At 39.4% G+C, this 26361-nt stretch overlaps 1 protein-coding gene across 1 annotated transcript; it reads right to left on the reverse strand.

Moving 5' to 3' along the window:
• Positions 1-1470: 1470 nt before the first annotated feature.
• On the reverse strand, positions 1471-25323 carry KEL (Kell metallo-endopeptidase (Kell blood group)). The gene is made up of 18 exons (XM_030453717.1): positions 25175-25323; positions 19159-19300; positions 17601-17804; positions 16918-17042; positions 15847-15993; positions 14416-14478; positions 13257-13445; positions 12721-12866; positions 11333-11456; positions 10743-10853; positions 9598-9696; positions 9064-9141; positions 8527-8630; positions 7455-7565; positions 5521-5588; positions 5136-5293; positions 4153-4245; positions 1471-3128 (listed from the first exon to the last, which is right to left on the reverse strand). The coding sequence occupies exons 1-18, from the start codon at positions 25190-25192 to the stop codon at positions 2952-2954; spliced, it is 2157 nt and encodes a 718-aa protein (XP_030309577.1). The 5' UTR covers positions 25193-25323; the 3' UTR covers positions 1471-2951.
• Positions 25324-26361: the final 1038 nt, after the last annotated feature.

The following is a 26361-nucleotide window of genomic DNA, read 5'->3' on the forward strand; positions in this document are numbered from 1 at the left end:
TTTTAACCTGGGAGATGTTGAGAGAGAAGTTGGCGGTGAAGACTGAGGAAAAAGGGACTGATGTCTGCCCTTGGTCTCATCTCTAGTGAGCCTGGTTTTATCCTCTCCCCCCTTTGAGCCTAGTTTAAAGCCCTCTCAGGGAGGGCAGTTAAGTCCTGTGAGAAGATCCTTTTCCCATGCTGAGATAGGTGTAACCCATCCCTTGCCAGCAGGCTCTGGTGATGAGAAAGAGTGGAGAAATTGGTGAAATGTGTATGTGTGAAAAGGAGGGAGGAGAAAATCAATGTCAGAAAGACACACTGATGGGGAAGACTGTACTGAGAGAAGATAAGAAAAATTTGCAAGTGTCAAACCACAGGGTCCAGAGTGGTCCAGATTCCAAGGTCCAGAGTAGTCCAGATTCCAGTCCCCAGTTCTGCATTTCTAGGTGAGGTTTGCAGATTCTCAAACATACACATCAGGAAGCTACACTTGGAAATTATGAGGATGATATGGGGAGTATGAGCATAGAGTGAATATATACTGAGTGAGGAAGAACAGAAACAAGAAAAGGACAAGGGAAGCAGAGTGGGTATGAATTAAAAACTGCACAGTATGCAGGTGAAAATGAACACATAGTAAGGGTGAAATGGAGTTGAAAGTTTCGAAAGCAAGGAGAAAAAATGAGGGAGGGAAGCAGAGCTGGAAAGGATCCAAGTATGAAAGAGAGAACGAGTAGAACACTTATGTTGTCTCCACCCACTCTTATTGCAGACATGGAGAAAATGGAGGAAACATTTGTGGCCTCATCAACAGGGGAAGGAATGAAGGTGATCAACATGGTGCTGCATGAGGACTCACAGAGACTGAGTAATTCAGCAGTGAAGAATCTGTTGCTAGATCTGGCTCTTCTGTTCACTGGCAGCACTGTGCTCTTTTTTTATGTGTGATCTAAAAAGCACAAAATAATTTCTGTGGTCATGGATGATAACAATTTGAACATCTACTTGTGCTTGATGATCACCTACTAGGTAGCACAGATTCTCTTCAGCATCCATATTTCAGGGAATTTGCAAGACTTGAGGTCAAGGACAGAGACTTTGTACACATATTGAAAGTATTTTCTTCTTTCCTTAAGAAACACAATAAATTCTTAGTCTGAGACACATGCAATTTTTTTCGAAGTCTCCCTCTTTGCACTCATGTTTTTTGTGTAAAAACATAGTAATAATAATAAACAAGAATTGATTCAACTCACCAACTTCAAGAGTGATTGTGTCTTAAACATAATATACATAAATTTGTCATACATTGTATGAACAAGAAAAAAATGCACATTCTAGGTCACTGTACCCCCCCACACTTAACAAGACAGATATAAGAAAAGTTAAATACTCCTCAAAATATAGACAGTCAATAGTTTTTTCTTTTGCTATATATTAGAAAGAAGTTAAGTAGTCTCAGTACATGGAAATGTATTATACACAAGGTCTGATATAATTTTAATTGCTGTTAGCATCTCAAAGGAAGACAGTCGGGCCATGCTGCTACAACAAAATTGATTAAAGAAGTGGAGGGAGATAGCATTTTTTTTTTCTCTGAGGCAAACACTTTATTAATATTGTAATTAATGAAAACAAAATATCTGATCATTCTTTCTTGGAAAATAGTTTGCTGCATTGGTCAATACTTGGAAAGGATTAACAGTTTGTTAAGATTTTCACAATGTTTAGAATGCTCTTGTAATAAGGGTTGTTTCTCCTTGCTATCATCTATTCCACAGAAAATCCCTAAGCAGCCAATATAAGTAAAGTGAAAATACTCCCATAATCAAGAACACTTTTAAGATTATGCAAAAGGTAGGAATATTTTGTATACATATTAACTTTGGTAAGTTTTAGAACATTGGTATAAATTTTCTAATTATCAGAATCTGAAATGGATGTAGTTATTAGGTTGCTCTTGAGAATGTGCATTAAGCGCTTTTACTGCTATCCTAAAATATAATCTTCTTCCTCTGAAGTAAATAAATACATAAAATTCAATTTCAAGTAGAAAGTAAAATCCTACAGCAGCTGTAGTCTTCTGTTTGGATGGTACATACAGATTAGAACTTTTTATGAGGGAGAAAAAAACAGGTTCAGGTCAGAGAAGTTCATGGGATTTTAATTGTTCAGTCTTCAGAGACTTCAATAAACCCTTGTGACTGTCCCACACTCCACCCTCAACCATATCATCAACCCTAAATGGAGACTGAAAAATTAAGATCTTTTTTCTTGAAAAGAAAAGGAAAGATTATATATTCCCAGCTCCCAATACCCCTCCCACCAATGGGAATGCTTCTCTCCTTCCTCTTTTGTCACTTAAGAGTTTTGCTGATGGAACAGAGCAGAAAAGGCCTTCAATAACCTTCAGTATTAAGTGACTCACCTTTCAGCCGAGAAGCTGGAGCCACTGTCTTTCCTATACCTTCCTCCATTTCTTGGCAGAAGAGAATTCTTTGCTCTCTGGTAAATGGCATGTGCAATATGCATAGTAACTTATAGGATCTGCCTAAGAGCCAGTCTTATATGGACAAGTATTAGAGCTCCAGCTTATTGCCCTGTCTATTCAACGTGACTGTGAGTCTGTTAAAGCAGACAGGAAATGCACTGAACAGAGGTACTAAAAATTTAACAATCCTTCTGTTTACAACTCCTCAGAAGTTCTTGCCCAGCAGAGACTTTCTACCTTGGGACATGGTTGTCACATCTGGGAAAAAGTGCTGGAAGCAATAGGAGGAGACCCTCTCCCCCTGTGAGCTCAGTTTAAGAATTTTGCTACCATCAACTGCTGATGAAAGGATAACAAGAAGAGAAAGGTAGAGGAGTGAATAAGAGCACCCTAAAGGCCCTAAGAAGCTGGTCATACTTTCATGGTTCAGACCTTCCTCTCTCTTGTATTGTATCTCTCTTCCTCCTTTTCAGTGTAAATCACCAGATGTGGCACTTCTTGTCTGGATTCATTGGAGATCCACTGGAACAGTGGAAGTGCTTTGCAAAGTCCTGGCTATTGCTAACAGGCCCACAGACACGAAGTGGCAAGGGACTGTGTGGATCAGTGTTTAGGGAAGATTGTAGTTTCTCAGGATCCTGGTATCCACACATTGCCTGAAAGGAAGTAAAATAGAAAAGTCAGTTTGGCTGAGAGTCCTCATGTGAACATTAGGTATCCCCCTGACTCAGAAGAACTGGTGGGAAGAGTATGTAACTTTAATGGTATTAAAATGGAAATCCAAGTCTCCACTTGAGATTACTGTTGAGATTACAACATTACATCAGTGCCATGGTCTAGCAACCGCAACGGTGGTTCAAGGGTTGGACTCGATGATCTCTGAGGTCCCTTCCAACCCAGCCAATTCTATGATTCTATGATTCTATGATTCTATGATTCTATGATCATTGACAAATGATACAGTAGCTGCCAGATAGCCTCTGAAATGCAAATCTTGCCACCCAGATCCAATAATCTCTGATTTTAGAACATGTCATTACATGCATAAAACTTTTCCCTTTGCACAATTACAGTGACATACAGGGATGTGACTTTTCTGCGCACAGAAATCCATTCTCTGTCATGGGGAAATCAACTGCACAACTATGCACAGATGCACAAATATGTACAAACCCATAAACCAGGTTTCCACAGAAATCTTGAATTATGTGTGCATGTACTTCTAGTTCTTTATGTATAAGCAACTTCTGAACTCTTTTGTTATACTATCAGTCACTCAGACTGACATGACATCTAGACACCATGACAGAGGCAGAAGAAAGAGATTATGAGGTTCATCTTTTCCAGTAAAATACCACTTTCTGTGTGTAAGATTGCTCACAACAGCAAAGAAGTACTTAGAAACAGTCAGTGAAGCATTGTTTCCCTGATATAACTTGTCTGCTACAGATTAATTTTTGTAGATTTCAGAGCTTTGTAAAACAGCTCTTGGTAGATTTTGGAGCTTTTCAGGCAGGCCTTTTGTTTGTTTTGAGATTCATAACAGGCTAGAGTCCCTCTATGTAAATTTTAGCTTTCTAAATGAGATTCTGGATCTCCCAGAAAGATCATTCTCAGTTCTGTAAAAATGTGAAAGACAATGTAGAATGAGAGGTACACTAGTAGACTAGAATTCATTACATGAGCAAAACTGAGGTAGAAAAGCTGGTCATGTGAGAGTCCAATCTTAGGTAAATCCTCTTCTTTGTTCTTTTTCAGCCAATTCTTATAGGCCTGTGGAGAGAGAAAATTAATAACAATAACAAGTCACCTTTCAGTAGTGTCTCAAAACCATGTCTTCTATCAATGAAATATATCGATCTGATATAATACTGAAGTATCAATATATATCAATATATCAATCTGGTATCATCTGATATTTATTATATATTTAAAAAATTAGCAAGTCTCTATATGTCTTGCCTCGCTCTGATGCTGGACATGACCCTAATAGCTATAAGATGGTAGAATCGCAATGTAACTCCTTGGCTTCCTTTTTCAGACACTACCACAAAAACATCATCATGAGAGAACATATGGTGACTGCACTATGAAGGAAGGAAGATGACTTTCAAAGAAAGTCACAAACACTTGAATAAAAATATTCAAAACCTCCCAACATTCTTCATGCAAAAATGTAGCAAGTACCATCTGAGACGTAGATATCTCAGAGAACCCTGCACTCAGTAACTAAAATGCTGAACTACTGCATCAGGAAATGAAAAATACTCTCTAGAGTGAAGTGTTGCTGAAAACATCATTATGGAGTAATTTTACTACCACAGAGAATCCTGCTTCATGTCTCATCTTAGTTCACCAAGTATAACATAAACATATAAATAATAATATGCTTTTGTAAACATGACATAAATTGCAAAATAAAGAAAGGTCCACCCAAGAACTGGTGAAGGGGGCAAGTGGTCTTACATGGAAGTAGTGAGGTTATGAGCAAAGCTTTGTGTGTCTGGAAGAGCAGAGGACTGCACTGATGCAGGCATGCAAGAAATCTGAAACTGGAGCAGCCTGAAGGAGAGGGATGCAGCAGAGCAATCTTGTGAAATCTTGGTGGCAGCTGCATTGTGTGGAGATACTCTGAGATTAGACAGATGAGTAGGCTAAAATACCTGGTAAGCGATGGTGAGCCCTCCAGTGTCAGCTGTATTCTCCAACAGTGTAAAAGTGCCATTCACCTTATAGCTATAGCTTTCATACTGTTCAATCAAGCAGTCTGTAGATTTCTGTAGTGCACTTCTGTCACATGTAGGACAGCCCCCAGGCAGCACTGTGAGTAAAAAAAAAAAAATCCTAGAAAGTAAACGTATTTCTGGAATTGATCTGTAGTCCTCATATTAATCACTGAGTCATCTTAGTAGTAAGCATGGCCTGGAATGGGTTTCCCCTTAGCATTATCTGCATTAATATTATATGTATACACCAACATAGGAACCATGATTTAAGACCCTCTGAAGGAAAGTAGAAGAGTAAACAAAGACCTCAGTCGATACCCACCATAACCATAGAACATATGAAGAAGTTCATGTGCCATGAAGACACCAATGGCTCCAAAGTTCACAGCACTGAAAAACAAACATTAAAAAAGTGCTTTTGAAAAGAAAAAGAGAGCAGGTGAGCATTCATTAAAGCCACTGAGCACAACTGTGGGCTGCACAGGAGCATTCTAGTCTGAGAGCACACAGAAGGACTTTTTCTTATCTCTCACACGAGGTACACTGTGAAAATGCAAATACAAGTATAAATTACTCTACTGATGCTTAACATTTTACCATGGTCTTGAATTAAGTATTTCTAGCCAATAATCCATCACAATAATGAAGAGTCTGTGACTGAGATTCTGCCTGTATTGACTGACATATATTATGTTTATGTCCTTATTTACTCACTTCTGGATAAAATGCTGCAGAAACAAGTGCAATGGCAATCATAAGAGATGGTTGGAGTAGCAATCCTGCAACAGTTGTCCAGCAAAAAAAAAATAGATAAAACTGGCAAAGCAAATTAAAACCATAAAGGTTTGACAACAGTTACTCAGGCCTAGCATTGGTTATCTTGTTTCAAGCAAGAGATTCTACTAGAAATCTCAAGCACTTCTTTCCAATCAGAATTTCTATGATTTTATAGATGTAGTCACAGATGTAAGAGTACACTCAAAATGCATTTCCATGATATGAAATGCTAGGCTCATTCTATCTTTACATGCACTGATTAATGTTGCCAAAGCATGAAATTATTGTTCTAGATCATTGTTACACCACTGGGAACGCAGTAGGAAGTGACAAGAACAGCACAACTCATCTTCTCATAGAACTGCTCTTTCAGAAGCTCTGTAGCTCGTAACTTCTTACTGTTGCCCAGAGAAATTGTGGATGCCTCATAACTGGAAATGGTCAAGATCAGGTTGGATGGGGCTTTGAGCAATCTGATCCAGTGAAAGCTCTCCCTGCTTATGGCACAAGGTTGGTCTAGAGAGCTTTAGAAGTCCCTTTCAACCCAAACCGTGCTGATTCTATAACAACTGTACAACTTTTCTGACTTGCTTTAAGTTATCTTCACAGTCATCAGAACTGGCTTTTGTCAGTAAAGTTCAAACTCTACAACATCATCTGAGAAAATTCTATTGTGACAACTCACAAAAAGCTGATCAAGTTTGACTACTCAACTGGGATGACAGTGAGAAAAATGTGTTTTACCAACACTGAACACAAAAGGAATAAGAAGCTGTAGACACTTTTTCAGTGAGAAAGAATACAGTGAAAGTCCATACTACTGGAAAGAGTATTTTTTTCCATTCTTCTTTTGAAAGGACTAGAAGATACTGTATAAGTAGTGGCAGAAGATTACCAGGGAGAAAATAATTATTTTTAACAGAGACATGTTTCTTTCAAACTGCAGTCTGGAATTATGATTCAAGAACATAACAGAATGGTCTACAGAAGTGTCATTGTTGCAGGGGAAGAGAGCATTAAAAATGCATTTGCTTATTGGAAAAGTTTTCTGATAAAAAAGGAAGATAAGAACTGTGTTTGATCAGTTTGAAAAAGACTTCACAAGAAGTTGCTCTGTAAGGGTCCTATTTTTTCTGGGTTAGATTTCAGAAATTCTTGAAATCTGGAAAGTCAGGCAAAGGTGAAATGTCTTCTATGCCCTTTTGCTTTGAAGTAATAGTATATATGTCTCAGTTTAGTTTCACCTAGATTCTGATTTTGCTCCAGCAGAGTGCACCAGATCACACTCTTTGAGAATTCCTAAGGCAGTATCCATATGGCTTTAGAAAATGTTATTACTCCTGCCCCCAGCCCTCCTTTACTGTGTCTTTCTGGGATGCAGTAAGAAAAAGAAGTTAAAGAGACCCATCAAGATTATTTCTGCAAACGTGATTAAGCCAAGGCACTACATTCAGTTCCATCTCTGCAGCCCTTCCATACCTGGGAAACTCCATGTGGAAAAAAGGGCTGCGGAACATTCCAGCCGGGAAGACCACGGTGTGCTGCCTTATTGAGTAGTATGAATGCACAGCCCAGGGAGACACATGCCAGCTGGAAGAAATAAAACAGAAATGAGAGAATGTATTGAGTCCTCATGTCTTGCTCCTTTCCTCCATTGGGTATGTAGAAATGGTCTACTCAGTAAAACTGCTAATAAAAGCAGCAGCAAATTATGATGTTCATCTTAGTGAGTAGCCTTAGTTAAAAGTATAATAAACTTTCACTTGTGTACAGATGGTCAGAGTTAGTAGTTTATCTTTCATACACATGAAGAGATTTACCCTCACAACTTCCTATCAAGTAAGTAAGGATTAGTAACCTCCTGTAAAGTCCTGCACAGAGTACTCTTCAGGCAGTGTAAAGTCCCAAACATGCCTGTCAATGCTGCCTTCCTTCTATAGCATCCACCTCTGAGGTGACACTGCAGGCATTCATGCCATCACTGTGCTTTGCTTTGCTGCAAAGTTCAGGAAAACCATCTGCCTCCCTTACTCAAGGGTCCATGGGCAAAAAAGTTTCCTTTTTTTTCAGGAGCTTAGGGCTCCCCCAGTAGTATTTTTATTTCATAGCTTGGGTTTAGGCTGAATAAAAGACAAGCTGCCAGATTCAAGGCGTGGTTTTGTTTTGTTTTGTTTTGTTTTGTTTAAACAGGATGCAGCAATACAGAGTTGCAGCAAAGGACAATAGCACCTTGCCTTGCATCAGGAGAAGTGCTGCCAGCAAATCCAAAGAAGTGATTATGCCCCTCTATGAAGGACTTGTGAAACCACATCTGGAAGTACTGTATCCAGTCCCAACCTCATCCCCTGCTTGCCCTCCCACTCCTTTCCCTGTAAAAGAGAGGTATAGGCATACAACTGGACACAGTTCTGAGTGACTTGCTCTGGCTTATCCTGCTTTGAGGCTGGACTAGGCAATATCCACAGGCCCCTTCCAACTCCAGTTAGGATCACATAAGATTAAACCAGAATCATGAACTGTTAAACTTTTCAGACTGGTGTCTGGCACTTACTTATCCTGTGAATGTTGCTGAAGGAGTTTTAGGTAGGAATTTTCCCTCAGTACATTCAAGCAAGCCACCACATTGAGCAAAAACGTGTCTTCATTTATCTCCAACTGCAGGAAGAGACAGGATATGTGACTGACATAGGGCATGAGTGAGGAATGGACAGTATGAGAAAGAGGAAAGATCCATGAGTCAAAAAAGGAGTTAATCAAAAGACAAGCTGATGAGCATTTGTGTTATTTTCTCTGCCAGTTTTAAAGACCTTCAATTTAAAATGAGACAGGAAAGCTATCTGCAAGCCAAACAGAACATACAAGCAGGTCACAATCAATCTCTTATCAGGGCGGCCACTTTAAATAGGAGACAGCATAGGCAGCTATACAGAAGCAATAGATAACTCTGGGCTCTTATGTTCCTAGAAAATGAACAGTAGGAAAAGTGCACTGCTCTGGAGGTCACAGACTCTAAACAGCAGGTAAGACAGCAGTTGGTACAGGTAAACTGCCAATAATGAGGCAGGCATGTTTACATTGTATAGCTCACATTCTGGTATTCCAGGTTCACTTTGGCAGTCTGGAGTATGTGAGCTGGATAGCCAATCTCCACTTGTAATTCAGAAATCTAAAATAATAATAAACAAATAAATTAACAAAAAGAAACATGACCAAGAGGAGGCTTTACATTCTAGAAGTCTTTTAAAAACTATTTCTGAACAACCTAAATATGATCTGTGAATCAGACCTTCAAAATTACTTCTACTGTTTCAACAAGGCATCTTCTTTATAGTTTTTAACTTCTCTAGATGTATAAAACTGAATTGTATCTCAATACAATTAACTCAGTATCCTTGGGCAAACACTGAGGCTCTTTATTCCTCCATATCATATGTGTGTGATGTCCCTTATTGACCATCATATTGATGGACACCTACAATTTTGTGTGTGTGTAAGGCATCTATTTTAGATTGTGTGCCTGTGGAAGCAAGTAGGAATATGTGAAGGTGCAGGCCCCTTCCATTCCTTCTCCAAAGGCTTCATCAAAAGGAAAGCCTCAGTAACTTCTGCCTTCTGCACGCACCAGTGCTTTAGCCTCTTGGCGGGTCTGTTCATCCATCCACTCCACGTGATTCAGTTGGCCATAAAGGGCATCTCGGATCTCAGAGAACATCTGCTCAGCCTGGCAGGGAGAGAAGAAGGTAGGGTCAGAACTGCAGAAAACCATTGCCCAGGCTTAGCAACCATCTTCCTATGTTGCAGCAATTTAACCACAAACAATGGGGTGTTTCCTAGTTGTTACTCTCTTGTGATGACAGAGGAGGTTTCAACAATTATTTGGGCTTAAGTTATTGGGAATCCAGTGGTTCCTCATAGGGCTCACCATTCTCTCCCACACACCTTTTCATCTTGCTTCTCACAGTAACTAAAAAGGAAACATAATTCTTTTTCATTCAGAACCTGTGAGGCTTTGAATAGACCAAATGATTGCCCCACTTCTTCAGTGAAATGAAAATTCAGTATCCACAAGTATTTCATGCTGGGGTCTCCCTGTCTGACATTATGGCAATCTGAATCTCTTCACAAAATTATGTTTTGTTCATCAGCTTTGCACTTCACTAGACACAGTCAAAGATTTCCCATTAACTTTTATTTGAATTACTTTTGTCACTTTTTTATACACTACAAACTCTTCATAAATATTAACTTCCTCCAAATGGAAAAGGAACACTGGTCATCAAAGGAAAAAAAGCATATCTTTCACACTGCAGGCAGGTGTTCCTTTTACTGTGGACCCACTCAGAATGACTTGACACTGATTTATTTCTGTACAATTGGTCATATGATGGCGTAATTGCTTTGCAATTGAATATCTTATTTAATTATGTCAGCTTGGTGATGAGTACTGTTAACACTAATTGTCAGTGCAGGAAGCACACTGATTTTGCATGTATCTGTAGGACTGTCTTAAGCATTGATGCTGCACACATGATTTTCTAACAGTTAAGATAAAGATAATAAATGGTATTTTAGCACTGATTATTCTAGCAACAACAGCATTATTTTGTTCTGACATCTTTTATTCCCAAAAAGGAAGGGAAGTGCATAAATACAGGAATATGTAAAAAGGTGTAAAAGCTACACATGATTTTGCTGCTTTGAAGTGGTCTTAAGTTGGCAAATTATGAGTTATGAGGGGTTATGAGGGTTATGAGAATGAATACCTACACGTTTCTTGGTCTGCTGAGGGAAGATTTCCTGCACAATCATCTCCCCTAGAACTGGCTCAAAGAAAGAGCTTGTGTCAGTCAAGCACTTCCTCCAGCGCTCAGCTGGGATCTGTAAGAACAGAGAAAGAAACAGAAACACATGAGACTCAGGACAAAGAGCTGGGAAGACAGTAAAAAGATATGTAAATGCAATCAGTGGTCTATACGTTCTTATCTAAAAATGACACCAAGCTACTTCAGAAAACTTTCATCAAGTGAAATACTGAATTTCTTGAGTTACTCATTTTCACACAAGATTCATATTCTAGCTGAGACAAACACATAGAAGGTGACCATCTATCTGTTGTTCTGCAGATCACTGCACTGGATCTGTGCAGTGATACTGCACTTCTCTCTCTAAAAGTGTGTCATGTCTACTCCCACATTTCTTTGATATAAGGGAAGGATTTTATGACCCAGTGAGAGTGGTTTTCCTCCCCATATCTAAGAAACTTTATCCACACAAGGTTTCAAGAGAACATCCAAAAGGTGTGTTTAGGATGTTCAGCTGCTGGACAGTCTGAAGAAGATGGTTAAAGGCTAACTCACCATCCTAGATCCCATTTTTCCATAAAGAATCTCAGATAGCTCCAGGCGTGCATCTTGGAATCGACTGTCCAGGGCTGGAGACAGATTCCCAACCAGACAAACAATCATATAAATGTGAAGGACCCTATAGGAAAATGTCATTTAAAAGACTGACGATTAAAGTCTGGTCACCATAAGCACAGAAGCATGGCAAGTGTCAAGAGGAGTAATTTGAAGCAGAAGAATCCTAGTGAGCTAAAAAATTACAAAGAAGTATTCTGAATGGGCTACGACTGGGGATATCAAAGGGGGATGATTTGAAAGGGCAATCATGTCAATCATGACTTGACGTGAGCCAACCAGTCTCTCCCCAGAACACCATGAAGAGTCAAAGGGTAATTGTCTGATAGAGAATATGATTCTTTATGGCAAGAAGGAGGAAAAGCATTGTTAGGACTGGATGAAACTTATGGACTATTTTGAGAGGTCTGTTAGATTCTGTGAGGCTTATTATGGAATGTTTATCAGAAGGACCAAATGCAGGGGAAAGCAAGGATCATGATGGACTGGTGGGAACGTGCATGGGAAAATGGAGAGGATAGGTGGTAAGAGTTGTTGGAATGGTTGAACATAAATTTTTGGCTTACCAGGACATCTGTCTAATTGAGCCCTGCACACAGTCACCAGAATGTCCTAGCTTACTAAATGGTGCTTATAAGTAACATTCTACCCTCTTTGTGGAGGGCTGGAACTGGATACCAGAGAGACAAGGAGACTACTAGAGGGACTTTGGTTCAAGCTAGGTGCTGGAAAGAGCAGGGTTCTGGGAACTGGCTATTGGAGGGGCAAGAAGTTTGGACCAGGTACTGGAAAGAGCTGTATGTAAATTTATAACAGAAGAGACCCGAGTACCAGCTAGGGCTGCAAGACTCAGAGGCTCATTTATCCAGGCTTCCAGCACCTATGGACAGCAGGGGATCTGTGGTCAGCTTCCAGACAGACTGAATATTTAAGACCAGCTATTGGAGTGATCCATATTGTGTATATATTTACATTTCACTATTATAAACCCATCTTGATCAGCTAGAGAGAAGGAACAGGATCAACACTGTTCATGTTTGTATGAGCACTAAGGGTGGGTGGGTGCCTGCCAGTAATGGCCCCATGTTCCATCTCCATTGATCTGTGAAACGCATGCCCGTATTTCTGCATGCGTACACAAATGGGATCTGCATGTGCAGGTTTATTGGTGGTATATGCTAAACCTGTGGATGTAAAGCCACAGCAGCCTTGCAATTGATAGGCTACTGGACTATCAGCAGCCTATCAGAGAATCCTTTAATTTATGGTATCTGAAGTTAATATTTCTTGAGGCATGAACATCTACAGCCACAGATATTAATTCCTACCTTTCATTGGACCATTGCTGGATGAGCTGTGACATGTTTTGTAAGTAATCCATGTCATGCACTGCTATTGGTTGAGAGATGTTCATTGGCATAGAATGGAAGACAGCCTGGAGACATGACAGCCAGTCAATAGCAGGTGCCTTTTCCTGTAAGTAAAACACAGCTTGCATGCTGAGCTGAATCTAAATGACTAAATGAATCTAAATTGACTGACAAGGAATAATAGGGGAACTCTGATAGTCTCTCTAGTACTTGTTAGGACATACATTCAGCACATTAAGCTGTTTTTATGATTACAGTAGAAAGGGAGAATTGACTTTTTAAAATTGAATTAGCACCGTGGAGGTGAGAGTTGTAGGCCTGAAAAACCCAACTGCTGTCAAGAAAAGAATGTAAGTTAATAAGTTATTTAAAGCTCAACAGCCTCCAAGTGTAAGTTGCAAGAAAATGGCATCTATACAGTGTATCTCACATCTCTTTCAATCTGGATCTTCAGCAGATGTAATTATGTTGCTCAAATGCTGAGGCAAAGATACCTGTAGCTCTCCAATGGTAGTGCGGAAGAACAGCATCCCCCTCTGCTGTCTTTCCTGCAGTGGAGTCACAACTCGCTGGAGGTTAGAGATGAAGGACAAGGTAAGGGAAAAGCAATCAGTGAAATCATCCTGTGGCCTTCCAAGTAGGCCCCCCAGTTTCTCCAGATATGAGAGATACACACGAAGAACCTGCAATACAGAGCACATGACCATTGGGAGAAACATGACTGTAAATCAGTAAACCCTATTCATCCACCCATCTATCCATCCAACCATCCATTCTGAACATATAAGCTTTAGTCTTTCAAAATGACTGCAGTCTTTTCCCTAAAACTGTGTTTTTCACTGCAAAATCCTTATGGAATACAGTTCTTTCCTGTGGAATATAGTTTGCCAGGTACAGCTCCTCTATCAGTGAAGAGTGCCGAATTCCCCAAATGTTATTTTTGTCCCAGTTTACAATTATATTAAATACTAGAATCATTTTAGATACTTAAGTCTGCCATCTTTAGAGTCAAATGAGAAACAGTGAAGTGATACAATAAACCAATATTTTTGATGGATTTTCTTGCGTCTATATTCTTGAAGTATCAAAGGAATGCTTGTGATGGGTACACAGGTTTACTTTCTTTGAGGACTATTCTGAAAGAGCCAGAAGGAAATCATGTTCATTTTTATAAAGTTCAAAAAATGAAAGAGCTGTGATGAAATTAACTTTGTTGCAGTAACCCCCAAGGTCAAAGAGCTTGTTTCCTCAGCTTAGGTTAAAACATTTTAAAGTAACTTAAAAATGCTAGCTACTCCTTCCCCAACACAAGGATTTTAAGTTATAAAGCCTTAAGAGTAACAAGAGCATTTTTTAAAACATTCATTCAATGTGAAACCTAGAGAAAAACTCGAGAAAGGTTCATGTTACTTAGCAAATACAAATTAAAACTAGCACTACAAGTTTTAAACCTGGCATCTTAAAATGGTCTACATTTTATAAACTACCTTTTTCAAAAAGTAGAGAGTTTTGTACATAGGTTTTTCTGGACACATTTTCAGAGGTCACTGACCATAACCTATTGAAACAGACCACTTTGAATCTGGAGGCAGTTCAAGGAGATCCCTACACCAAACAGCTGTTTTTACCTTTCATCAGTTTCTGATATGTTACCTTAGGATAATTTTTCTCTTTGAATTTACTCTCAGGTGGAATCTCAAACTCAGGATGGTCAATCTGCAGACAGGAGTAAAAGCAAAACATATCGCTATTTCCAGAAACACAAATGGATATACAAAGATATGCTCAACAGGTTTTCTTAATTTCTGTATCACAGAATTTGAAATGTTAATCATTTGCTTTTACTTTGGGAAAATGTTTTCTAAGTAATTTTTGTGGATCCATCATATCTTGCAGCTTATTTAGAAACTGGTAACAAATCTGCAGTGAATGATATTCAAAGATAAACCATGTTAAATACTTCTACATGGTGCACTGGTTTAAATCTCTTCATATTAGCTAATGAGGCATTAGATTTTAGATTGGTATTGAAAACAGTGTTGATAACAAAGAGATGTGTTAGTTTCTGCTAAGCAGTGCTTACATGGAGTCAAGGCTACTCCTCACACTGTCCCACCAACAAGTAGACTGGGGGTGCACAAGAAGCTGGGAAGGGACAGAGCTGGGACAGCTGACCAAAGGGATAGTCCACACCATGTGACATTGCATTCAGCAATGAATGTGAAGGTGGTTCACATTCAGGAACAGGAACAATGAAGGCTGAAGGAGGTTGTTGAGGGCTGCCATTGCTTAGGAACTGTCTGGGCAGTGATCACTTGGTGGTGAGTAATCAAGGTGTTTGGTTTTTTGCATCACTTATATTTCTTTTCCTTCTGCCTTTCCTTCCTTTCCTTTTCCCTTCCGTCCTTTCCTCCCTCCTTCTATGCTCCCATCTCTTCCTCTTCTCCCTTCCTCTCTTCCTGCCTTCCCTCCTGCCTCCTTCTTGCCTGTCTTGTCTGCCTGCCTTGCCTGCCTTGATTCCCTGCCTCCCTCCCACTTTCACTTCTTCCCTTCCTCCCTCCCTCCCTCTGGCTTTCTTGCTTGCTTTTGTTTATAAAGCTGTCTTTTTCTCAGCTCATGACATTTTGCACTTATGCCCTTCTGATTTTCTCTTCATCCTACTGGGTGGAAGACTGAATAAGATGCTTGGAGGACCTGAACAACTGTGTAAGTGTGGTGCTTAGCTGTCTACCAAATCTAAATCAAAATACTGAGCTGGCAAAATTCATAGTACACTACCTGTATCAGACACTTAGCACTTAACACTCCATTATTGTACTAACCACACCCGTGGACATAAAAAGAATCCACTCTTCCACACTGAAGTACATTCTACACTGTCAGGCAGAAGGGCGAGAGAAAATAAGATATTAATTCTTCCTCATCTGCTTGTTTTCCAGAAATGCTTTTTTAATGTAATAGCATCAAGAAGTTTAACTGAAATCTAGGAAAGCTTTCCTCAGAGAAGAACATAAGCTTAACTTGGATTGTGTAACTCTTTACTCCCATTGCTTCCTGATAAATTCCTTTCTTTAATTCACTCACCTGAATAATATTGGTATAGTGGTCAAAAGGACTAGGTCCTACATGGACTCTGAAAAAGGGGAAGGTGCCATATCTGCCCATGAGAGTCTGAAGAGTTTCATTAAAACTTTTTGCTTTCCCCATACCTGTGATACTCCATCCACCAACCTGGAGAGGGAGAGAGAGAGAATGACACCATGTGAGAAAATCCCTCGTTTGATTCATATTTTTAATTTTTTTTTTTCATACCTATGATCTCAGTCATTATGACCACTGAGAAGCAACAAAGCAAATAGCAACAGGGGAAACTCTAAGATTTCTACAGATTTCTGTTAGTTTTAAAATTACCTGTCCTTTTCACTTAAGCAAAGCAACAAAATGCAAAATGACACAAGGAGAAAGAATTATTAGTATGAAGAGAACACAGTATCCAGAAAAAAAAGCAGAAGGAGAGAAGAAAGAGGTGTCATTTTTCTAAAGCAGTTCAGAAGGACCACCAGGGATCAGGTATTACAGTCCCACCTCCCTGACAACCAGATTCACAGGGGGGCCTACAGTCACTGCTCCTTCTGGTGGAAGGTTCTTCATCCTCCTTGGAGAAAGGGCACTGATGCTCTTTGCTGTCAGGAAGATATACAGCCCTACCTGGCAATGAGAGGACTGTCTCAGAATGCTAAAGAGAAGCATTTTCCTCTTTGAACAAGCTCTCTTGAAGCCTGGAGCAGTGGAATGCCATCAGATCTCAGACACAGAAATTTTGCCCATTTTTCAAGGTGTTCCCTGATACTTAAGTCAGATTCTATACAACAGAGCTTCTGAGATTAAAAGATCCTTCTGCATTATTGGTTGTTTTACATTCCAAAAGTTATATGCAAGGTCATTCAAGTGCCTGATGTCAGAAAATCAAATCTTGAAACAACATTTAAAGCTAGAAGATTTATACTTGGAAGCTGTGCTGTGAGCCATGCTTATTTCAGTCCCAGATGCTCACAAAATTCCATCCGGTGGGACCATATGACCATAAATTCACACTTCCCATTTACCTGCAGAAATTATCTTCTAGAAAGGAGAGGTAATGGCACAGACACTTGCCTGATTTAGGAGGTCCTTCAATGGTTGAGTTCCTTGGGATTCTATCCGTTGGGTATCCATGCAGGAGCGATAGAACTGGACTGCCTTCTCCTTAGCTGAGCCTCTTAACCCAGACTGTCGGCCCTCTAAGTAAAGAGAAATTAAAAACTACAAAAGTGGTAGTACAAAAAAAAAAAAAAAAAAAAAAAGTTGGGGTAGCATTAAAATGAGAGAAAAGTTGTATGAATATAATATGATACTTTCAGTCAGAACAATTCAATATATACATTCATACTTTCTAAAGTCACTCAGAGCAAGAGATCTTCTACTGCCATGACTCTTCCTGAGGCCAAATACTTAAGTTTCTTTTCAGGAAAGCAGAAAGGTGGTCTTTTGTTCCAGGACATATGACCAGAGTGCACATTCAGACAAACACATTAACAAGAGCAACAGGAGAATTATTTGGGGTGCAGTCAGAATTTTTAAGTGTGACTTTCATCTGTTATACTTGGCAAGGGGAACTGAAACATTTAAAATACAGCTATTGTAATATAAAATGCTCAAGAATAAATCTGCAGCTGTAATGGTAAAAGGAGTAGAATGGACTCAGTCCCTGTTAGGAATGATTGTGCTCTCAGTTATTAATATCCTCAGCTGTGACCAAGAAAGATGCTGAAATTAACATACCAATCATCTATCCCTACCTAAAAGCCTTTTCAGGATCAGCTGGTTTTCTTCCAACAACACATCGAATACATTTAGTGATTCTTCTGTGGTTCTGCTTGACTGTTTGCTTTTCCAGCTTCCACAGGCGTATTTGTAGAAATCCTCACAGGGGTCTACAGTGTCATTCCTAGAATTCAGGAGTCTGGACAACAGTGTCAGTCTTTGCTCAGCATCACAGGATCCTGGGCAGGAAGTAAATAGAAGAGAACTGAGCAGTGACAGTGGAGAGTGAGAGGAACTCCGAACAAAACAAACAAACAAAAAAAGGCAAACATAAAAAGTGTTGAACTTCTTGTAAATTTCTACTGAATATGGAACAAAGTATGTTCTGTCTTTCAATTCACAAGAAGATTGCCTTTGCTCTTTGTAAGTGAGATTCTTTAAATAAAGGCCAGGTAATCAGTCCAGACATGGTTCATGCGATCTAGCCATGTTGGATTATTCTGCCTTCTCAGTGTGCCTTCTCTGAATCAGTCAAATTTGGCCAAATTATAAACAAGAAGCAGCTGACGGTGTCAACACATGAAGAAAAAGAAGGGCATAACATATTAAGAAGTATGGAGATAAGTCAAAAATGTGAAGGGATATGTGAAGCATGGTATATATTTCTCAGCTATGACATTTGTTAAAACAGGACAAAAACTTTCTAGCACATCTTGCTTTAATTTAAAACTCTATCTAAACTGCTGCCAGTCACTGGGTATGTGTTCTCATTTTGCTTCAATGTCTTGTATCAACATGAGATCAGATTAATTTCTAACTGAAATAAGTAATTTGTAAATTAAAGTAAGACTTTGCATACTACGATTTCAACAGCTGACACAGGAGGAGGCAGGAAAAGTGGAAATAGACCAGATCTAAACAAGCCACTTTTCTCTGGTCTCTACAGTCAATGGTCTCCAACACACAACAGGGGCTGAAGAAAGTGTTAGGTTAAGAGTCACTAATGTTTATTTTGTGGCAGGGAATGTCTCTATCCACCAATATAAAAGCACCGTCAGTACTGAACATTTAATATACATAAACATGGACAATTTTGCAGACAATTGTTTAGAAAATTTGAAATGCAAATCAACTTTTCTGATCTATACTCACAGCTCCCCCATTAGCAAGAGATTATGACTCTCCCTTCTAAACTATGACTGAATCGGTCTATGCTAAAAAAGTAGGACTGGACTTACTGACTCAGAGATGGAAAGGTGGAGGGGGAGCTCCAAATCGCAGATTCAGTCGTTTGTTGGAGATAACTACAGTCAGAGCACGACACAATGATGAGATGCAAGAAAATGTAATGTTCTCCCTCAAAACTGGGGCCATGTATGTTAAATGGCAGGCAGAAAAGGAGAACAGGTATGGGGATCTCTCCCCACAAAAAAAGGCAGAACAGTGTCCCTTTTCTACTACTGGTGTTAGAAGATTCTGAAAGTCTGATTCTTAACAGAGATGCTAAGCCTAATACACAATGAAGAGAGAAAGGAACCTTACAAATAGGGTGAAGAGGAAGTAATGAAAAGAAAAGAATATTCCATATTATACCTAGACCACAAGTCATCATGATGTATGTGATAAGTAGTGTAAAGCCAAGGAGAGTACTGAGAAGAAATGTACACAGAAGTAGGCTTTTCCCCTGAAGACATCGTTTGCTCTTTGCACCTGTTTTCAGCTCCTGGTCAGAGGTCTGAAGAGAGAAAAATAAGACAAACAGAAAAAAAAAAAAAAAAAAAAAAAAAGAGAGAGAGAGAGAGAAGAAAAATTCATATTAATCTTAACACTGGTCACACACTCCATCTTCCATCTAATCTTCTAGAAAATCACCCACAAGACTAGTTCCAGAATGACAACAGTTATGCAAGTCACCTATGAGACTGTAATCCTGGGGTCCTTCTAATCTCCTTAATTTCCTGGTTTTTTCCAGCTCCAGCTGTTGCTGTACTTTACAGTGTTATGAATCAAAAACTCAGTTTGCCACAAGGAGGCCCGTCCCTCCATAGTTCCTCCTGATTTATGGAATCACATTGCATGAAGGTACCAAAGCCTTTCTGAGCCTTTAAAGCTAGTAACTATGACTGGTGCTTCTTTATTCTGTTACATCTAACAACCTGAGCACTAATTTCAGATCTCTCAGGAAGTGACTCATACATCCTTAGCCCTTTAGTTCAGTTCAAGCAGGACAAAAGATTTGCTCTATTCTAAAAACTGCAGTAAGCTGTAAGACACAGAGAAGTTCTTATACAAAGAGAGGTCTTATCTCACATAAATGTAATTGTAATCATAACCTAGGTCTGTCTTTTTAGTCAGTGGAGAAGGCTAAGCACCTGAGGAGCTCAGCTTCTATGTTATACATCTTTCTAAAATATGAAGCATCCTTTAGAGTTACCTGTTTTTTTCTCCACTGACTGCAAAGGAAACTAGATGACTATATTAAGGCACATCCATAATGTCTGCCTTGATAAAGTTAATTAAAATGACATTTATTCTGTGTGTCCACTTCTTCTACCTATTTTAATGTTCATAAGACTGAAGAGCAGCAGACTACAGGGAAGTCAGCATAGTAATGGATGCTGGTAATGCTAGAAAGGGAAAGAAAGAAAAAAATTAGATGTGGAATAACTGAATAAGAATATACAGTCAGGAAAAGGAGATACAGGGGAAAGAAAAAAAGAAGGTAATGGAAGGATGAGGGATAAAGAAATCATATAGAAAGCAAAGAGTAAATCTCATAGGTGTGAAAACTGATGGAAATGCTACTTTGAGAATCTTGCATGCTAGTGTCAGGACCCGGCTGGGACTGTCCCCACAGCCTCCCTGTGCTCTGGGCCTTGGAGTTCCTTGATAAAAAGCTAGAAGTAGTCTCAGTAAAGGTGCCCATTCAGCACTTGAGAGCTCCTTTTTTGCTGCTCTCATGCATGATCTCCATCTGAGCTATGCTGCACCAGCAGCCATGCCTAAGACGGGTAATGTATCCCAATAATCTGGATCCTGACCTTAACCTACAGACTTGATTCCGTAGGTTTGACCTTGGGCCTGCCTCATCACAATGGATTTTTCTGGCAACCCATACTCTTGGTTGACCCTGGCTACTGTTACCAAATCTGCTCTACCCCTCCTCAATTCCTGTACTGTGAGGGTGCACTCCTTGCTGGGAAAGTCATCATTTCTTGTCTGCCTCATCATGACTCAGGTTCTAGATTTTCTTCCCTTGTCTGCCCTTACATGCAGCAGCTAAACTGCATTTGTCACCACGTTCGATATCTATCTTCTTTGCTTCAAAAACTGAAACCAAAAATCTTTACAAAAATTAACATGAAGAAATTAAGCAAAATCCTACAAGAACTAAGTACTTCACAGAATATTCCTGTTCACCTGAGGAAAGGTTCAGGAAATTAATGAGTCTGCTGTTAATTATCTGGCCTAATATGCTATGTACAAGTCCTTTACAAAAGCATGAACAAAACAGAAAACACAGAAAGAAACAAAACAACAGATCTCATAATTTTGTATATTTCAAATGTGTATTTTATTTGTCATTAACAGTAGGCTCTCAAAAGTCAGTTTACTTGCCTCATGGAAATGGCTAACAAGGGTTAAATACCTAACTGCTTTTCTCCCTTTAAGAACTTATTCTCTAGACTTCTTCAGGCAGGATACAAAATAAGTAGGTGGAGAGCAAGTACATACAAGTTAATCCTGGCATTAAAAGATGGTGGATACAGAACATGACCATACTGGCAAAATACAGTGTTGAAAATGTAAAGAAGGAAATCCAAATTCCTTTCACAAACCCCTGTTATAAAAAAATTAGCATTCAAATACAGAATGAGTCATGGGCCAATAGTATGGTAGGGAAGTGATTTTAAAAAAACTGCTTGGGTGAAGAGTAAAAAGGAAAATTATTCTTAAACCTTTTGGTCCTCATCTCTCACCAGACAGAAGAGAGCGAATGATTTACATTCACAATGCTCCTGTCTTCCCTGCTGCAATACACTTCTTGGTTTTTGCACTGAAAACCTGGCCTATTCCTACTATTCCTGCCACATGCAGTATATGGAATAAACAAGAGGAGTTGGGAGATGTGCACATGCCTCCAGGGCTGTGATTTTATTGGCATCACAGACCCCTGGTGGGATGAGTCCTATGACTGGAGTGTAAGAAGAAAAGGATACAGGCTCTTTGAAAGGACAGACAGGGAAGACAAGGAGGGGGGGTCATCCCCAATGTCAAACAAAAGCATGAAGCTCTGCCTGTGGATGGACAAGGAGCCACCTGGAAGTTTATTGGTCGGGATTAAAGGGAGAACAGGGACAGGGAACATTACAGTAGGGGTCTGCTAGAGGCCACTGGACCAGGAAGATTGAGTGGGTGAGGCCCTTTGTAGACAGATATGAATAGCCTCCTCTTCACAAGCCCTGATTTTCATGGGGAATTTTCATCACCATGGTTGGAAGGTGATGCATAAGCAATACAGGAGATTTCTAGAATGCACTGATGATAATTTCCATCTCCAAATGATAGAGGAATGATAGAGGAATTAATGAACACATTCGACTGTGTTCTTACCAACAAGGAGTGGCTGGTGGGGAATGTAAAACTTAAGGGCATCCTTGGCTACAGTGACCACGAAATGCTGTAAATCCTTAAGGCAGTGAGGAGCATGCACAGCAAGCTCACTACCCTGGTCTTCAGGAGAGTAGACTTTGGCCTCTTCAGAGAACTGCTTCCTTGAGTACCATGAGTTAAAGTTTGGAGGGAAGAGGAGGCAAAGAAAGTTAAAGTCAATGACTGATTAAAGTCAATTATTACCTTCTCCAAACTCAGGAGTGATGCATGCCAACAAAGAGGAAGCCAGCTAAAAGTGCCAGGAGGATGCACGGATAAATCAGGAGCTCCTGGACAAACTCAGACACAGAACGGAAGCCTACAGAGGGTGGAAGCACAGACAGGTAGCCTGGTAGGAATACAGAGAAATTTTCCAAGCAACAAGAGATCAGGCTAGGAAAGCAAGTGATAATGGTTTAATCTGGAAGAGGCTATATTTAGAACAGTTGTTAGGAAGAAATTCTCCAGTGTGAGGGTGGTGAGGCACTGGCACAGGTCGCTCAGGTAAGCTGTGGCTGCCCCCTCCCTGGAAGTATTCAAGGCGACGCTGGATGGGGCTTGGAGCAACCTGGTTTAGTGGGATGCACTGCAAGGGCATGTCCATGCAAGGACATGCAAGGGGGTTGGAACTGGATGATCTTTAAGGTCCCTTCCAACCCAAACTATTCTGTGATTCTATGAAAAACGTGTAATTTTAATTTTTTAAATTTTTTCATTAAAACAGCTTTAAGAAATCTAGACAAATACCTGCTCTTTTAAATACCTGGGCTATATCCTTGTCAGATTGTTTATCTGGTATGCACTTCACTTTTATGCCACAGATGGACTAAGTGGTTCACACAATACAGGCACTAAAATACAGAGCCCTTCCTAATTAAGTCACCCTTGGTCAGGGAAGTGTGGATTTATGGAACTGGAAGTGGAATAGGAAAAGTTGCAGGGCACAGGATGCAGGAACATTACCTAGCTTGCAGGAAGCCGAATCACTTTAATTGTGGTATATTTAGAGGCCTGGTTGCCTCATCTAGTATGCTCCATACAAACAGACAAGTGAATAGTTTGAGCAAGCCTGTGGAAAAGGATAAAGAGTCTTTAATCTCTAAAGAGCGTTTTCATACAAACCTCACTTATGAGTAAGTGAGCAGAATCATCAGTATTTGCACAGATTGCTGAACTGCTATTGCAGTTTCAGATCTTTCATGATTTTAAGGATGTGCAAATGCTCAAATTAAAATGGCTTTGCTTTAGCTGTGAGATCAAATGTCTGTAAAATGATGCTTCTATGAAGTGATACTTCAGTGAATTCTGATTGTTACTAATTGTAATTTGTCACTTTTAATTTATATTGAATGTAAAAGCTGACTTATAATTTTCCTCAATTATAAAATGCATAATTCCAAATTTGTGCTATGTAAGTCACCCAATTCAAATGCAAGTATCACCTAGGACAGCCTCATCTTTAGTTATCACTAAAGAAAGAACTATTTGATACAACTAAATCAAGCCAAATAATGTTATTTTGATTCATAATTTATTTCTTTCTGCTTGTGAGGCACTTCTCAATTCTGCTGGGAGGCTGAAGTTCCTCATCCTAATACTTCCTCACCTTGTACTTTTCCTGTGTTTAATGCTGGTGCATAAAATTAAGTATCTAACTTTTAGGCTAATAAAGTAAATTAAACTAAAGAGATCCAAGGCAGCAAACGTTGAATTTATTTTTCATAACTATTTATGAGAAAAATTAGGGGTATTATTTCTCAACCAGTATATTATTAATGAATTACTGACTTCAACTGTTACCCAAATTCTGTTTATCACATTGGTCATGTGGATGACATGTTTTCAGATTAATGCCCTGATACTCACAGAATTTTCAATGTTTTCTTAAATTTATCTTTTGTCAGCAAATGACTTAAGACCATAAATTAAGCATAAATTAAATTCCATTTGAGAAATTATATTTTGCTTGTCTTCAAAAGTTAGTGCCTGCTAACATGAAAAAATAAACAGAAAGTCTGATGAATTATATTCTGGACTATTAAAAGGCAGAAGTATAACCATGACCAAAAAATATTTGAAATTATGATTGTCATCTGATATTTATCACATAAAAATATGATAATGGATATACAAGCCAAACATTTCTGCAAATTTTTCATCCAGAAAAATGCAGGCAAGATAATTTATGAAGTGACTGCTTGCCTTACAGCCTCTGCTCTTGCAAACCTGAACAGCCCCCAATGTAATAAAACATGCCCATTAATTTTTTATATTAGTTATTTACAAAGAAAACTATTTATCACTGTTGTTCTTCAACATTCTGTGTATTTCAGCAATCCTGAATTAGCAGTTCAGTTCAATGTGATTTGTCTGTAAATAAGCAATTAACACTTTACTAGTTAATATATATATATATTAACATAGTTATATATACATATATAGTTAATATGTATGACATCAAATTAGAAAAATGACACTGTACTACGCTGGGAGCAATTAGGCCTACCATGTCACTCGCACATTTAGAAAACTATGCCACTTTTACCTGCAGTTATTTGTGAGGAAAAAGTTTGCACATTTCTGCTTAAGTCCTTCCTAATTTGTTTTAAAATGGGGATACAACAAATTAAGAGGCAAATAATCAGATTATTCTTGTTGTTATTATTACTACTGCTTGTCGGTCAGTGCTTCAAAGAGCTCTGAACACAGCCTCAGAATGTCCATTAGGGTGGATAACAAGAAGGGGAAGAACTCCCAAATCCTCGCACCACACACCCTACTCCAGTAATTCTAAGACCTAGACAAGCCCCTTCTGGATAAAACTGTCAAAACACAGTTTTGACACTTCTCCAGTTCCCTGGGGCAACACATAGGGTAACTGTGCCAGGAAAAGGGAAAGAGAGGGGCCCCAACAAAGGTACCTCAGCTAGATTGCAAGGCAGATCCATTTCCTTACCTCTGGAAGTGTTGTCATCCCTGTCACTGTGCCGGCTCTGCCTCTGTGGTTGCCACAGCAGTCAGCTCTGTTTACTTGCTCACTATCAGTCTGCCGTGCCAAGACACACTTCGAAGCTCAGGGACAATCTCTTCTTCCCAGCTTGGCTGTTTGCTGCGGGGAGGAGAAAAGAGAGGAAAAACTCTGAGAAAAACGCCCTTAAAGAAAATCAGAGGGAGGGAAATGGATGCATTTCTACAACACCCCACCCACCTTCTCCTCCTAACACCTCTGCTTCTCATAAAAATGTGGGTTTTGTTGCCTTCTGACACTCATGTCTCTTTCTGGCTCTTGGAGCTGAACTGAAATCTTCTGGAACAGAAGAATGTGATTCTCTATCTCCCCCGGCCTCTTCTCAACTATTTGCTTTTCTCTCCAGCAGCCTTACTCCCCTACCCACCCAACAAGCCTGTTTAGGTCTGATACTCCCACTGCTAATAACCTGTTTCAACCTGCTGCTTTGCGGCCTGGAGGCCTCTGACTATTGCCAGATAGCATGGATTATGGATCTAGCACTCCTCCTCCCATAAAACAAAGGACAATGTGCAGATTTTTCTTTTTGCTCTCTCTCATCTGCATCCAAAAGTCCATTCAAAGGGTAGCACAAATCCACTTCTGATTGTTTCTCTTTTGCATTTGGAGACATAAATTAAATCATTCACTATTGATTCTACCTAAAATTGCTCGTTGTTTCTCAGATAGTGGCCAGCCTGTGTTTTTTTGCTTCCTTAAGGCTGTATATTGGAAGGTTTTGGGAGGGTAGTCTCTCTGCTTTGAGGAGGGGGAAGCAGGATCACTTCCCAGAGACATTAAAAAATTAGTTGTGGATGTTGGAAGTTGAGAGCCTTCACAAGTGGCAGATGGGAACTGAGACATGTTGGAGACCTCTTTGTTGTCAGCTTCCAAAAAAATAAAATGAACAGAGTATCAAGAACTGTTTACCTCACCATCTTGCTAGTTTCTCAGGAGAATATGATGTCTTGATTCACTATCTGAAGATAATTAGATATCTGTTCAGTTGTCCAGAGCTTACTATATCTTTGATGTCTATCCTCAAGTAAAAGTCTTCTTTACATCTTCACCAATTTGATTTTTTCCCTATTCCTGTAATGGTTGCATAATTTCTCAACATCTAAGATAATACTGTG

Source organism: Calypte anna, chromosome 1 (genome assembly GCF_003957555.1).
Source record: "Calypte anna isolate BGI_N300 chromosome 1, bCalAnn1_v1.p, whole genome shotgun sequence".
Taxonomy (NCBI): domain Eukaryota; kingdom Metazoa; phylum Chordata; class Aves; order Apodiformes; family Trochilidae; genus Calypte; species Calypte anna.